The sequence below is a fragment of the Rhinoderma darwinii genome, chromosome 6 (assembly GCF_050947455.1).
Source record: "Rhinoderma darwinii isolate aRhiDar2 chromosome 6, aRhiDar2.hap1, whole genome shotgun sequence".
Lineage (NCBI taxonomy): Eukaryota > Metazoa > Chordata > Amphibia > Anura > Rhinodermatidae > Rhinoderma > Rhinoderma darwinii.
In genome coordinates, this window is record NC_134692.1 from 69,210,651 (window position 1) to 69,223,752 (window position 13,102).

Genomic DNA, 13,102 nt, shown 5'->3' on the forward strand with positions numbered 1-13,102 from the left:
TTTAGGGAGAACGTGGAGAATCTGGTCCACCTGGTCCCGCCGGCTTCCCTGGAGCACCTGTAAGTGCCTCTGGATAATATTACACAAAAAAAACGGATAATGTATTACATTCAGAACTGTTTGGTGAAACTCCGAGATAAGTACTGATCAGGGGTGTAACTAGAAAAGGCTGGGCCTCATAGAAAACTTTTGAATGCCCCCCTTTCCCTCGAGCAAGAACATCTACCAACTCCATGTATAAGTTTAGACTTTTATTGTATTTAATTATGATACCAGCCAAAAACAAAAATTACACCCCAATATACAAGTCCCAGTGGTCTTCTCGGTCCTCTTCACTTCCAGGTGCCAGAAGATCAGGGGCACGTGACCAAAGACACATATACCCCCCCCCCATAATTTTTATTGAAGACAGTATAGTTATAAGACAACTTTTATAACACATAATAGGCTTAGCTACACTGTCTCAGTAGTAAGCTGCCCCAATACATTAGTTTGTAATGGAAATCAGTGCTGCGGTGCCTGGAATCTGTATCCATAAATGCTTCAGTCCTATCCTCAATAATTTTCCCTGTCATAAACACTAATGTGTATATGATAGCTTACCTCTCAATAATACAGTCAGGCACTTACTAAATAATATTGAGGGTCAAATAATACCTCAACACCATAACCACACATATCTACCACAAAGACTTATACAACCAATAATACCACCGTATAGTGTCTAAACACACCAGTTCTACACAGGCACTCTGTAGGCTATTAACACGCTGTGAATGCAGTGCAATGAATACAATGCAATTAAATCAAGTGACTCACAGGTCACATCTTTTCTGATTGGACTTGTGCACGTTCCCTTTTCTCTCCATCCAACCCAGATTGCCATGATGACTTCTCCTGGCAATAACTTGTCTCTGTTAGTTTGCTGTCCCAATGCCTTCAGATATTTGCTTTTCCAGCACTTCCTCACCCTGTACACAAACTTCCCATCTTGTTACCCCCATTGACAGTGTCCTAATTCTGCAAAAAAAAATCCACACATATAGTGCCCTCAAAAATAATAGTGGAAAACAGCACGACAATGAAATAGTTCCCCTCCTTAGTTCCACACACGGTAATAGTGCTCCTCTTTGTGCAGTACACATTAATAGTGCCCCACACAGTAATGGTGCCTCTTTGTGACCCACAGACTTTCATATTTCTCTCTTTGTGTAGCACACAGTATTTGTGTAGCACACAGTAATACACACTTATTAGTATTCCCATATAAAGACGTCCAAAATGCATGTAAAAATTCACAACATCAATTTGAAAAGAATCATTCAAGACAAAAGCTAAGTCAATAAAATTTGCCAAAGCTTTATTAGTTTCATGAATAAAACTAACACAAAGTACACACACAGACTATAGAGCACACAATGATGGACTACTATGATGTAGTATAATATACCCACATATACTTGTACCAATATGATCAAAACTAAATGGAGACACAACTAAATGCCACGAAGTGCAAACTGTGACCATAATTGCAAGATAATGAATGTAATTTGCAAATGCTGCAGACGTAAAAGCCCAGAAAGTCTTCCCACAATCTAGAGGAGGTAATGCTTTTTAATATAAAAAATCAAGAAAAAAGAAAAAAACCATGCTTTCCAGAATGTATCCAGCACTCGTTACTTCTAGTTCATAACTTAGATGTGATAGATTACAGGTGGATCCTGTGTGTCAGAGATCCGCAGGACCCGCCGACACTGAAACTGTCAGGTCCACGGGACTGACAGATTCAGTGAATAACGAAGGATACAGCTGCTGTGTATAGAATCTGTATCTAAAAAAGTTAAATAATTTCTAATAGAAAGTATTTACAAAGTTACACAAAACACACTGATACATTAAAAACAATATTTTTGCTTTTCAAAGAGGCTATTACCCTAATATTCTTCAATAAAAATAGTACAAAAGTCAGTGAAAACATTGCTTTTTAATGCTTCATACAGACTGTGAGAGGGAACTGTATTGAACAGCACAAACTCAATCAAACCATCAGTTTGAGCTTCTGTTGAGAATAGCTTCAATGAGTTCTGTTCCCCCTTTTATTAAATAAACTTAGTGTAGAATCTTATCCAGCCCAGGAAAGCCGGAAAGAAGGAAACATTCGCAGAGCAGAAGTTTGGAATTGTTTTCTGTCTTACCTAGTCTGAGATCTCTTCCTGTTCTTGATGAATACTGGTGGATCAGAGTAGAGTTGAACTTCTTAAGGCTAAGACCAGACAAGGCAGATATTTTCAGCCAAATTTTGCATGTGTTACATGCGTCAGCGTGTGAATTTGCCGCATATTTCAGTCTTTGTGTTTTGCGATTTGATAATTTGTAGTGTGCTATGAATTCCACGCAGATTTTTTACTGATACGTGCGGATGGAGTTTTCAAAACCCAATTCCAATAATCGGTGGCAATTCCACCATGTCTGAACTCGCCCCAATACTACTTTGAACAGAACTGTAAATAGTAAAGAAGCTGCACTAAAACAACAATGTGTAGAAAAACATTTTTTTACTGGTAATATAACCTCTTTATGTCAATTGCTTTAGGGTCAGAGTGGAGAACCTGGAGGTAAAGGAGATAAGGGTGGTCCTGGTGAAAGAGGAGAGTCCGGTTCTCCAGGTGTTGCTGGTCCAGCTGGTGGTCCTGGTCCTGCTGTGAGTGTTTTTTATTTAATTGTACTTCAACTTTTTCCAGTGTGTGAACATATGTAGTTTATAATTCATTTTCTGTCAATTTTTATAGCAGATTAGTTTTATCTTTTTAATCCACCGTCTCATTGCAGGGCAATTCTGGTCCCCAAGGAACTAAAGGTGACCGCGGTGCTCCAGGCACAGCTGTGAGTGAATATATGATTTTTTTTATAAATTGATAATGTTATACAAATCCTCGTGTGAGCTTATATTTATATTTAAATGTATAGGAAACTGTCAACATATTAGAACAATTAGAAAATCATAATTGTAGAAATTCAATTGAGCACTAATTCTGTCATTAATAGTCGTAAGGTTCTGACAAAATAATTTTTACATATGCAAATAGTTTTGTCATAAAATGCGTAATTATTAGATATGCATATTTATACATCCCATGATTAGAATAAAAAAATGCACTTGATTGAATTCAAAAAAGGTAATATAACATGATAGACATTTGCATCATTCAGTGCATTTGTGCTATGCTTTACAGGGTTCTGCTGGGTTCCCTGGTGCTCGTGGTTTACCTGGACCTCCAGGATCTAATGTAAGTAAATACCACTTATGCAAAAGGTCTTTTTTTTTTTCCCCATGAACCATGCGGTATAACTAACATATTAACTTTATTCTATGAGTCAGTACGAATATGGTGATACAAAATGTATATAGCTTTTTCTGTTTTACCACTTTTGAGGAATAAAACCATATTTTATGAAAAAAAAATTGCGGGTGGCATTTTCTGAGACTCGTAAAAACTTTTTTTTTTGTACCCTTTTCGAGTGCATCTAATTTATTATTTAAAGTTTATAATTTTTTTATGAAAGAAATGGGAAAAAAAACAGCAATTCCGCCATAGTTTTTTGCGTTTTTTTTTTTGCATGTATGGCCTAATAGGAACATCCCCACGGCAGACCTAGAGTCCTTTATCAGGCCTCCAACTGCCATTGTAAGTCATTGGCACCCCAGGATCGGTGTGTGGGGTGCCAATAGACTGACAGAGGGAGACCCCATGCATGTCAAACTCCTTAGATGTTGTGGTCGCTATTGACCACGGCATCTCAGGGGTTAACCGAGCCGATTGGTTAGGCCCCCCCCCCACGCTCAATTCCTGCTGCTGTGTCCGTACCTGCTGCGGGGAGTGAGCGGAATGGCAGAGAAGTAGCCCCAGAATTGCTTCCCATGTGGTCAACAGCGGCACTTCCCATTATGACGTGAAAAGGCAATGCTGTGATCTGAAGTGGTTAAGGAAAAAATGTGCATAAATCACAATGGCACATAATACATTTTAAAGTGCACTTAACACTAGACCTATCTTTCAACATATTTTTAGAATATCATTTAGTATTAGCATTGGTCCACAATATGTGGTCAACTTCCCTCCTTTACTCCATTCACTCAGTATATAGCTAGCAAATATAGTATTCTCTACAGGGGTCATAGCGTGTGGCACTCTCTACAGAAGGCACAGCGTGTGTGTGTGTGTGTGTGTGTGTGTGTGTGTGTGTGTGTGTGTATACGCGTGCCTGCGTGCGTGTGTGTGGCCATAAAGACTTCTTATTATAACAACCACTTCAATAAAAGAATAAGTGATTATTACAGCCTTGCTTATGGTAGAGAATGGTACTGGTATATTTAATTCAGTGTACTTACTGAACCTCATCTGAAACTTTGTTTCCTTTTTGCCTGCTGATTGCACACTATATATTTTTCTCTTATTAATAGGGCAATTCTGGTTCTCCCGGTCCTCCTGGTGGCCCAGGAAAAGATGGTCCTATGGGTCCAGCAGGAAGTGGTGGTGCTCCTGGTAGTCAAGGTTCTGCAGGTCCAAAGGGGGAGCCGGGTCAACCAGGAGAGAGAGGTCAAACAGGTTCTCGAGGAGAATCGGTTAGTATTTCCATAGTATTATTTCAACCCAACCCTGACATGGACAGTAATGGTGATTTTTGACATTTTGAAAACATTTTAACATTTCAGTGTTAGAATTTATCAAAGCAAGGAGAAATCCTACAAGAGCTGTAATAATAATTAAAGCATAAAAAGTTATAGGATACATAAATGTATTTAGTTATTAATTTTTTTCTTTCACAGGGTATTCCAGGTCCCTCTGGTATCTCTGGCCCATCTGGTACCCGCGGTATTGTAGGTTTACCTGGCCTACAGGGTAGACCAGGTAGTCCTGGCCTCCAAGGTTCTAAGGTATTAGCTTTTGTTACATATTGTTGTATTTCTTATAAACAGTATTTTTTTATTGTTTTTCACGGTTACGTCATATTCCTTCATTCTATATATTTTGCAACATGTGATAATAATACCTATTCTGTGAATGTATGAAAACTTATTTGTATCCATTATCTCATAAATCATTTAACCATCACAACATTTTTTTTAAGGGTGAAGATGGTAAGCCAGGTACCAATGGGTCTCCTGGTGATCGTGGTTCTCCAGGTTCTCCAGGTTCATCTGGTCTTAACGGTTCCCCTGGAGAAAGTGGACGAGATGTAAGTAACTTATAGATTGTCTTTTGAAGAAAAATATCTAAATTACTTTTATTATTCTAGTCTCATAAAGATAAAAGAAAAACTATTTTTATTGGAGGGGAATATAAATAAATTATAAATATAAATTTTGTATATGGTCAACTATCACAGGGAGGTAGTTCTTTAATATAATGTGCCATAAAGAGTAATTGTAATATATGTATTTATTAAGGGTAATCCAGGTACTGATGGCTTGCCTGGACGAGATGGATCTGCTGGTACTAAGGTAAATATGTAGTTAAAAAATGTTCCAACACCTTATCTCATTTTCTATCTGTTTTTTTATTGATTTATTGTAACTTTGACACTTTCACAGGGTGATCGTGGTGAAAATGGCTCTCCTGGTGCTAATGGATCTCCAGGTCATCCTGGCGCACCAGGTCCCGTTGGTTCAGCAGGAAAATCTGGGGATAGAGGAGAAAATGTAAGTCTGCTTTATTTAAGATTAATATGGCTAACAATATTTATACTTTTCACATACTATGATAAACTATTAAAAGCTTTTGAATAGATTCATTGTACAGTAATGACAAAATGTATCTGCTAGTATACATAAAAAAATAGTCTAAAGAGTTTGGATAGCATTATACAGACACACAGTTTCATATGTTTCAAATTAAAACAGTTGTTCTCTCCATATATGCTAGTAAGAATAGATCATTAGGCTAGTTACCCAAATTAAAATGGTTAGACACTCATACATTTTGATATCTCATTTTTGACATGCGAAAGGCACTGTCCATTACGATTTCCTATGGAAAACAGTTTTCCAGTCACAGTTAAATAAAGTCACATAAGGCTAATAAATCTATTGACAATGAAACACAGACATTGAAACATAGTAAAATATTTGACAGAAAATGTGGTAGACATACATATAATTCCTGTAAACTTTTAGTAAATTATTCTACTTAAAGGGAAATAAATAATCTTGACTTCCAGAATCGACAATTATCACCTATCCACAAGATAGGTGCTAATTTTTGATTCTGGTACAACCCTTTTAACTCCATAAGGTCCGAGCCATTTTTTGAAATTTGATTTTTGATTTTCACTTCCCGCCTTCCAAGGGCCATAATGTCTTTATTTTTCCGTCAATAGAGTGGTGTGAGGGCTTATATTTTGCGGGAGGAGATGTAGTTTCTATTGACAGCATTTAAAGTACCATATAATGTACTTGGAAGCTGAATTTTTTTTATTTGCGGGCAGAAATTGGAAAAAACTGTGATTCCTCCATTAAATTTTTGGGTTTCGTTTTTACGTCTTTCACTGTCTGGTAACTACAACAACTTAACTTTATTCTGTGGTTCAATATGATTATGGTGATATCAAATCTATTTATATTTTTTTATATTTTACTACTTTAAAAAAACGCAGTATATCGTCATTTTTACAGGCATCTGTTAAGCCCTGCATCATTAGGTCCCTGGGCTGCCATAACAACCATCGTCACCCACCGATCTCATTGAGGGGGGGCGATGAGCTGTCGGAGGGGGCCGCCCCCCTCTTTTCAATGCCTCAGATGTTGCGGTCGCGATTGACTGCAGCATTTGAGGGGTTAAACAGCCAGGAAGAGCGCTGCTCCCGGCTGTTAGTCTCGGGTGTCGGCTGTAAAACACAGCCGACAGCCGCAGCATTTGGAGCGTGCTCAGCGCGTGAGCACGCTCCAAACATCACCCCTCGCACCATGACGTACCGATGCGTCATGGTGCGTCAAGGGGTTAAAGAAGTTATCTGACCAAATACAACTCCTTTCATTTAGGGTCCGGCTACCGAAGCTAATTTTGTTGGAGGAAGCCATGGAAGCCAAAAATTTACCCTGCAGTGGACGCTGCACGGCAAATGTAGTATTTCATGTCTGCCATTCAGCTAAATGACATGAGACGAGCCCTATAATATGATTGTAATTTTAGAATGTTACCAGATTTGAAAGCATAAGAAGCAGAATGCTAATATTAGTGCTCTGAAAAATAACAATACAATTTCATGTACATTTTCTATTTTTAGGGCCCTTCTGGTCCTTCCGGTCCTGCTGGTCCTGCTGGTGCTCGAGGCCTCCCTGTAAGTTTTAAGCCTTTTTTCAAAGCACATGTTTACAATAGGATTTATAATATATGTATATATGTATATATATATATATATATATATATATATATATATATATATATATATATATATACAGAGAGAGAGAAAGAGAGAGGGAAAATTTTGATTTGGATGCTAATGCTACAGTTTTCACTTATTCTTTAGGGTACTCAAGGCACACGAGGTGATAAGGGTGAAGCTGGAGAACGTGGTAGCAATGGAATTAAAGGTCATCGTGGATTCCCTGGCAACCCTGGCCCTCCTGGTTCTCCTGTGAGTTTACATCCAAATAAGTTGTTTAACAATAAGTAAAAAAATATCACTTCATTTACTTACAACATGACTACCAATGACTACTACTGACTCGGCCTCAAGTATTTTTATAGTTTACCTGCATTATTTTAAATACTTTTTCTCATTGCAGGGCTCTTCTGGAGAGCAAGGTACTGCTGGATCCCCAGGTCCTCTAGGTCCAAGAGTAAGTATAGAATATTATTGTACTAAAGTATATGGAATGCTGATTTCAGACTGTATAAAAATGTTTAACTGAGGAACTATATGATGGTTTTAGGGTCCATCAGGATCTAATGGTGCCCCAGGGAAAGATGGCACTAGTGGATATCCAGGACCCGTAGGCCCTCCAGGTCCTCGAGGTAGCAGAGGAGAAACTGGTCCAGAGGTAAAACTATATATATTTTGTGAATAAAGGTTTTACATAATTATAGAATTAAAATACAATGCAATTATATATAGAAAATAATTTTCAATACAAATAGTGTGATATGTTCATCATATCACAATAATACAATTAGGAAATATCACAAAAGTAATATTATTTATTCTATATATTTCAGGGATCATCTGGTCAAGCTGGTCCACCAGGACAGTCTGGCCCCCCTGGCCCACCTGGTCCTTGCTGTGATGGTGGAGGAGCAAATCTTGGTTCATATGGTGGGGAAAAAGGACCATCAGCCCCATACTATGGTGACCAACCACTTGATGCAACTACTACATCTGAGATTATGACCTCATTAAAATCTATCAATACTCAGATAGAAAACATAATCAGTCCTGATGGTACCCGAAAGAACCCAGCTCGTAACTGTCGTGATCTAACATTGTGCCATCCAGAGCTGAAGAGTGGTAAGTAGTGCACAGATATTAAATAGAATATTGCTAGAATAAAGTTTAGAAATAAAAATGCCTCCATTTTCTATATTTTCGAATAACTGTGCTAATTCTGTGTACCATCTTTTTTATATACTTTTGAAAGCATTTGTTTTTTAGCTAAAAATACTCAAAAGCGTACGTATAGTGTCATTGTTTTCTATTCATGCAACTTACGCAAAAGTACAGTATGTCATTTTTATCTTAACCATCAAGTATACCTTTTTTTTAGTGTAGGGCTTTATACTTTCGTTTACAAAAGGTAAACGTCAAGCTATGTTTTTTTTTAAATGAAAGTCAAAGGCAGATGCATCCAAATGTAAGGGCTTGTGTTGATACAATCTACCTTTGCCTCCAACCGAACAAGAAAAAAAAAAATATATTTACAGTATTTCGATTTAATCCCTTCTTACAGTGTGCCGTACTTTTACGGCACTGGCAGCTGGACCTTTACTTGACGTGCCACAAATATATGGTTCAGGGATCATTTGTGCTCAGTAGCGGAGCCCGCATCATCAGCATCAGGTGTCTGCTGTGACATACGTCTAACACCCTGCTGCAATGAACGGGGCTGGAGCTAACTTCGATCCCGGCCATTTAACTCCTTAGATGCTGCAGTCAATAGCGACCATGGCATCTAAGAGTTAGACAGAGAGTGCCAATAGGTTGTCAAGGCAGTAATACACTTGAATACAGAAATATTGTTGTGTATTATTGAAGCAATCAGAAGATCACAGATTCAAATCACAAAGTGGGACCAAAAAAAAATAAAAAACAAATAATAACGTAAATTTTATTAAATAAATAAAAAAGGTTAAAAGTAAAAAAATCAATAAAATCAATTTTTCCCATTAGAAAATACACTCATAGTGTGAAAATTGTGAAAATAAAAAAGTATACATATCTGGTATCACCACATTCATAATGACCTATGTAATATATCTACAGTATATCTATATATATATAATGTTTTTTATACTGCACGGTGAACATCATAAATACATTAAATAAAAAAACAGTGGCAGAATAGCTATTTTTACCCACTAATCGCCCCCTAAAAAAAAAGAGATAATTAATGAGTTATATGTACCCCAAAATGGTACCATTGTAAAGCACAAATCGTCCCGCAAAAAACAAGCACTCATAAAACTACATTGACGGAACTTCTAGCTCTCAGAATGTGGCAATGCAAAAACTACTTTTTCCCATGAAAAACGCTTTATTGTGCAAAAGTAGTAAGATATAAAAAACACTTTACATATCTGGCATTGGCATAAATGGAACGACCCATTGAAAAATTTAAATTATTACCCACTTCATGTTATTCACATAAAATGGGTTAGAAGTCAAAGTATAGTGCTGTCCTCTAGGTTCCCAGAAAAAACACGCTCTTCTCCCTTGGGCATTCAAGTTCATATGTCCCATATCCACCAAAATAGCCATGATACATTTGGTTTGGGTAAATAAATTCCACTTGAGGAGCACTTATCACTTGTATTTATTTATTTATTTTTTGCAGGCACTACAATTAATCTTTAAGGAGTGTTGTAACTTACTGTTGTCAGCCTTCCTGATGCCTTTTGATTTTAAAAATCTGCATGTGTTAATAAATGTCATATCTTGGAAATAGAACTTGAAGATTTGTCCATAGCAGTCAATAAGATCTCTCGTTTTAATGTGTGACCTAAAATGATAGCTGGAATCTTATTGGCTGCAATGAGCAGCAACTCCTCTTTTCTAAGTTTGAAGTGTAGGAGGAAACCACCAGAAACCCTATTTTTTTTGTCCAGATGTTAAATTTTTGTCCTTTCAATTTGTAGGAGAATACTGGATTGACCCCAACCAAGGTTGTAAAATTGATGCCATTAAAGTGTTCTGCAACATGGAAACTGGAGAAACATGTATTAATGCCAATCCCAGAAATGTTCCCCAAAAGAACTGGTACACCAGCCCTGAAAGGGTTAAGAAACATGTTTGGTTTGGCGAGTCTATGAATGGTGGCTTCCAGGTAAGACTAAAAGAAAGATTTATTTTTTTTGCTTCTGAACCTTTTTATAAAGTTTTTTCATCTTTAGAATTTGATATTAATTATTGCTGTTGGCACTTTGTAGTTCAGTTATGGCGATCCAGACCTTCCAGAAGATGTTTCTGATGTCCAAATGGCATTCCTCAGAATTCTCTCCAGCCGAGGCTCTCAAAACATCACTTATCACTGCAAGAACAGTGTCGCATATATGGACGGACAGAACGGAAATGTTAAGAAGGCTGTGAAATTCATGAGCTCCACTGAAAGTGAGCTGAAGGCTGAAGGAAACAGCAAATTCACCTACACTGTTTTGGAAGATGGTTGCACAGTAAGTATTTTATAATTTCCAAGTTTTTTCTTGTGTTTACAAAGCTACTTTTTCTTCTGACACACCTTCTCTTCTTTATTGCCATATTTTGTTTGGCACAAAAAGTTTTTTTTATTTCCAAAAGTATTTACCATCTCTCTTCCCCTTCCTGTTATGAAAATGAAATGCTTCTCTAAAACAATGATTAGCAACCTTATTACCATGGGCAAATCCCTGAAAATGGTTCTACTCGCAGAGAAACCCTGCTCCAATTTCACTCTTTTAGGCCACGTTCATAGGTGGCAGAAATCCGCAGTGAAATTCCGCTGCTTCTCCGCAACATAATGTGCATGCTGCGGAGGGAAAATTCTGCACCGCAGCCTGATTTCCGCACAGTTATTTTCCGCAACGTCTGAACTAAGTTTCCCAAAAATGTATAGAAACAAATGAAAAAAACGGCTGCTGCAGAATTCCACTGCGGACTGTCCGCAGCGGAATTTAACAGCAATTCCGCCACGTCTGAACGTGGACTAAGTAGCCGCAGTGGTGGATAAAGCATCCTATAATTCCATACCCTGGCCAAGAGTTGTAGACTACTTTACGGGCTCCCATGCTAATCATCTATAATGCTGAAATCAGTTTGACATCAACAGTTTTAGGAAAAAGTTATCTAGACCTCACCTGAAATTCTAGATTATATCTATATATTTACTTGTTTGTAAATCAGACCATCATGTCTAGATAGATTGCGTGGCCTTGTATAATTTAAATGTGCAAAGCACATACAAAATATGGTTAGTAACTTCAGTAACTTAATAACCACATACATTAAAAGGGTTTTTGGAAAATGTATAGCATCTGATTTAGGAATTGCAATGTCTAACCTTATAACCTATTTCTTATTGCATTACAGAAACACACAGGAGACTGGGGTAAAACAGTTTTCGAATACAGAACACGCAAGACTATGAGATTACCTATTGTAGATATTGCACCAATGGATATCGGAGGACCAGAACAAGAATTTGGTGTTGAAGTGGGACCAGTATGCTTTTTGTAAATTTAGGAATATTACTTAACTTTAAACCACAGCAAACAATCAGCACTCCATTTTGTGTCCCAATTATAATTTTGACACCAAAATAGTAATTTATTTTCCACACATTGTGGAAAAAAGGGGTCATTTGGTGGAGAGGCGATAAATATTTTGCAATAACACAAACTAAATGCTTTGCTCTATTTTTTGTACAAAAATTCCTATTTTAGAGACATCTGAATGGTGCTATAAAAAGTCAAAATGAATGATTAAAGAACACTGTGTAATGTATTTTATTTTTTTTTACATTCTGGCCAAACAAGCACTGATCGAAATATACATCAAACTCCACCCACGTTTCTAACCAAGATGTAGTTCACATCATAGAGAATGAACCTCCATGTTTCATCTACCTCATCATGGGAAGAATGTTGGAAGAGTTTGATGAGGCATAAGAATAAAAACATGCAAGACCCCAGCTAAGAGTCAACACAGTATTCTTATCATTTGGCTTCTGAAACAATTTGTCAGGCAAAGATACTATTTTGTATAAGATGTATTGTCCGGAACTGATAACGAAATCCAGTTTTGCTAGGTGCTTTCTATATGTTTCTGTCATTGCTGGCAAAGACCACTAAAGTAAAAGGGAACTTTGAAAATCGGACATCATGGTGCTAAATGCTAACATCTTTCCACTCAGAAACTAAACACGGGGAAGAAAAAAGATTTACAACACAAGCAAAAATGTTTGTCTTCTGTTTAAAATGATGGCTGGCATACAGATTTTTTAATGGCATGCGTCAATGGCATGTGGCATTACTGAATACTAGCCAGCATAGTTTGCAGCAATAACTAGACACAGTTGGCAGGCATTAACACAATGATTTTGTAAACTTTTTTTATGGTTGTTGTGTAAAGAGACACTTAATAAAAAGATGTACGAAATTCATTCACGTCTTTCTTAGTGCTGTCTTTTTTTGTTGTTATATAAATTTTGTGTGGTAAAATAATGATACAGACTCATTTTTGCTCAATCAATTGAGATTCTCAATCTGTTAAAAAAAATTAATACAATAAATAACATCCTCCAAGGATCCTCTAACCTTTGCTGAAGAGAAGACTATAATTTCTATGAGCCATCGTCATACATGCAGCAGCTCTGGGAACTAAATGTCCCATGATGCCTTGGTACAGGAGGTGTGGC

At 37.2% G+C, this 13,102-nt stretch overlaps 1 protein-coding gene across 1 annotated transcript in view; it reads left to right on the forward strand.

Moving 5' to 3' along the window:
• The window catches only part of COL3A1 (collagen type III alpha 1 chain), an 80,785-nt gene extending 67,934 nt beyond the window's left edge, over positions 1-12,851 (forward strand). Inside the window, exons 35-51 of the mRNA XM_075829917.1 lie at positions 6-59; positions 2,594-2,701; positions 2,830-2,883; positions 3,234-3,287; positions 4,463-4,624; positions 4,829-4,936; positions 5,131-5,238; positions 5,450-5,503; positions 5,594-5,701; positions 7,285-7,338; positions 7,528-7,635; positions 7,787-7,840; positions 7,934-8,041; positions 8,217-8,505; positions 10,350-10,537; positions 10,641-10,883; positions 11,776-12,851. Of these exons, the coding sequence (XP_075686032.1) occupies positions 6-59; positions 2,594-2,701; positions 2,830-2,883; positions 3,234-3,287; positions 4,463-4,624; positions 4,829-4,936; positions 5,131-5,238; positions 5,450-5,503; positions 5,594-5,701; positions 7,285-7,338; positions 7,528-7,635; positions 7,787-7,840; positions 7,934-8,041; positions 8,217-8,505; positions 10,350-10,537; positions 10,641-10,883; positions 11,776-11,922 (2,001 nt within the window). The 3' untranslated portion in view covers positions 11,923-12,851. The remainder of the gene's footprint in view (positions 1-5; positions 60-2,593; positions 2,702-2,829; positions 2,884-3,233; positions 3,288-4,462; positions 4,625-4,828; positions 4,937-5,130; positions 5,239-5,449; positions 5,504-5,593; positions 5,702-7,284; positions 7,339-7,527; positions 7,636-7,786; positions 7,841-7,933; positions 8,042-8,216; positions 8,506-10,349; positions 10,538-10,640; positions 10,884-11,775) is intronic.
• The last annotated feature ends 251 nt before the right edge of the window (positions 12,852-13,102 follow it).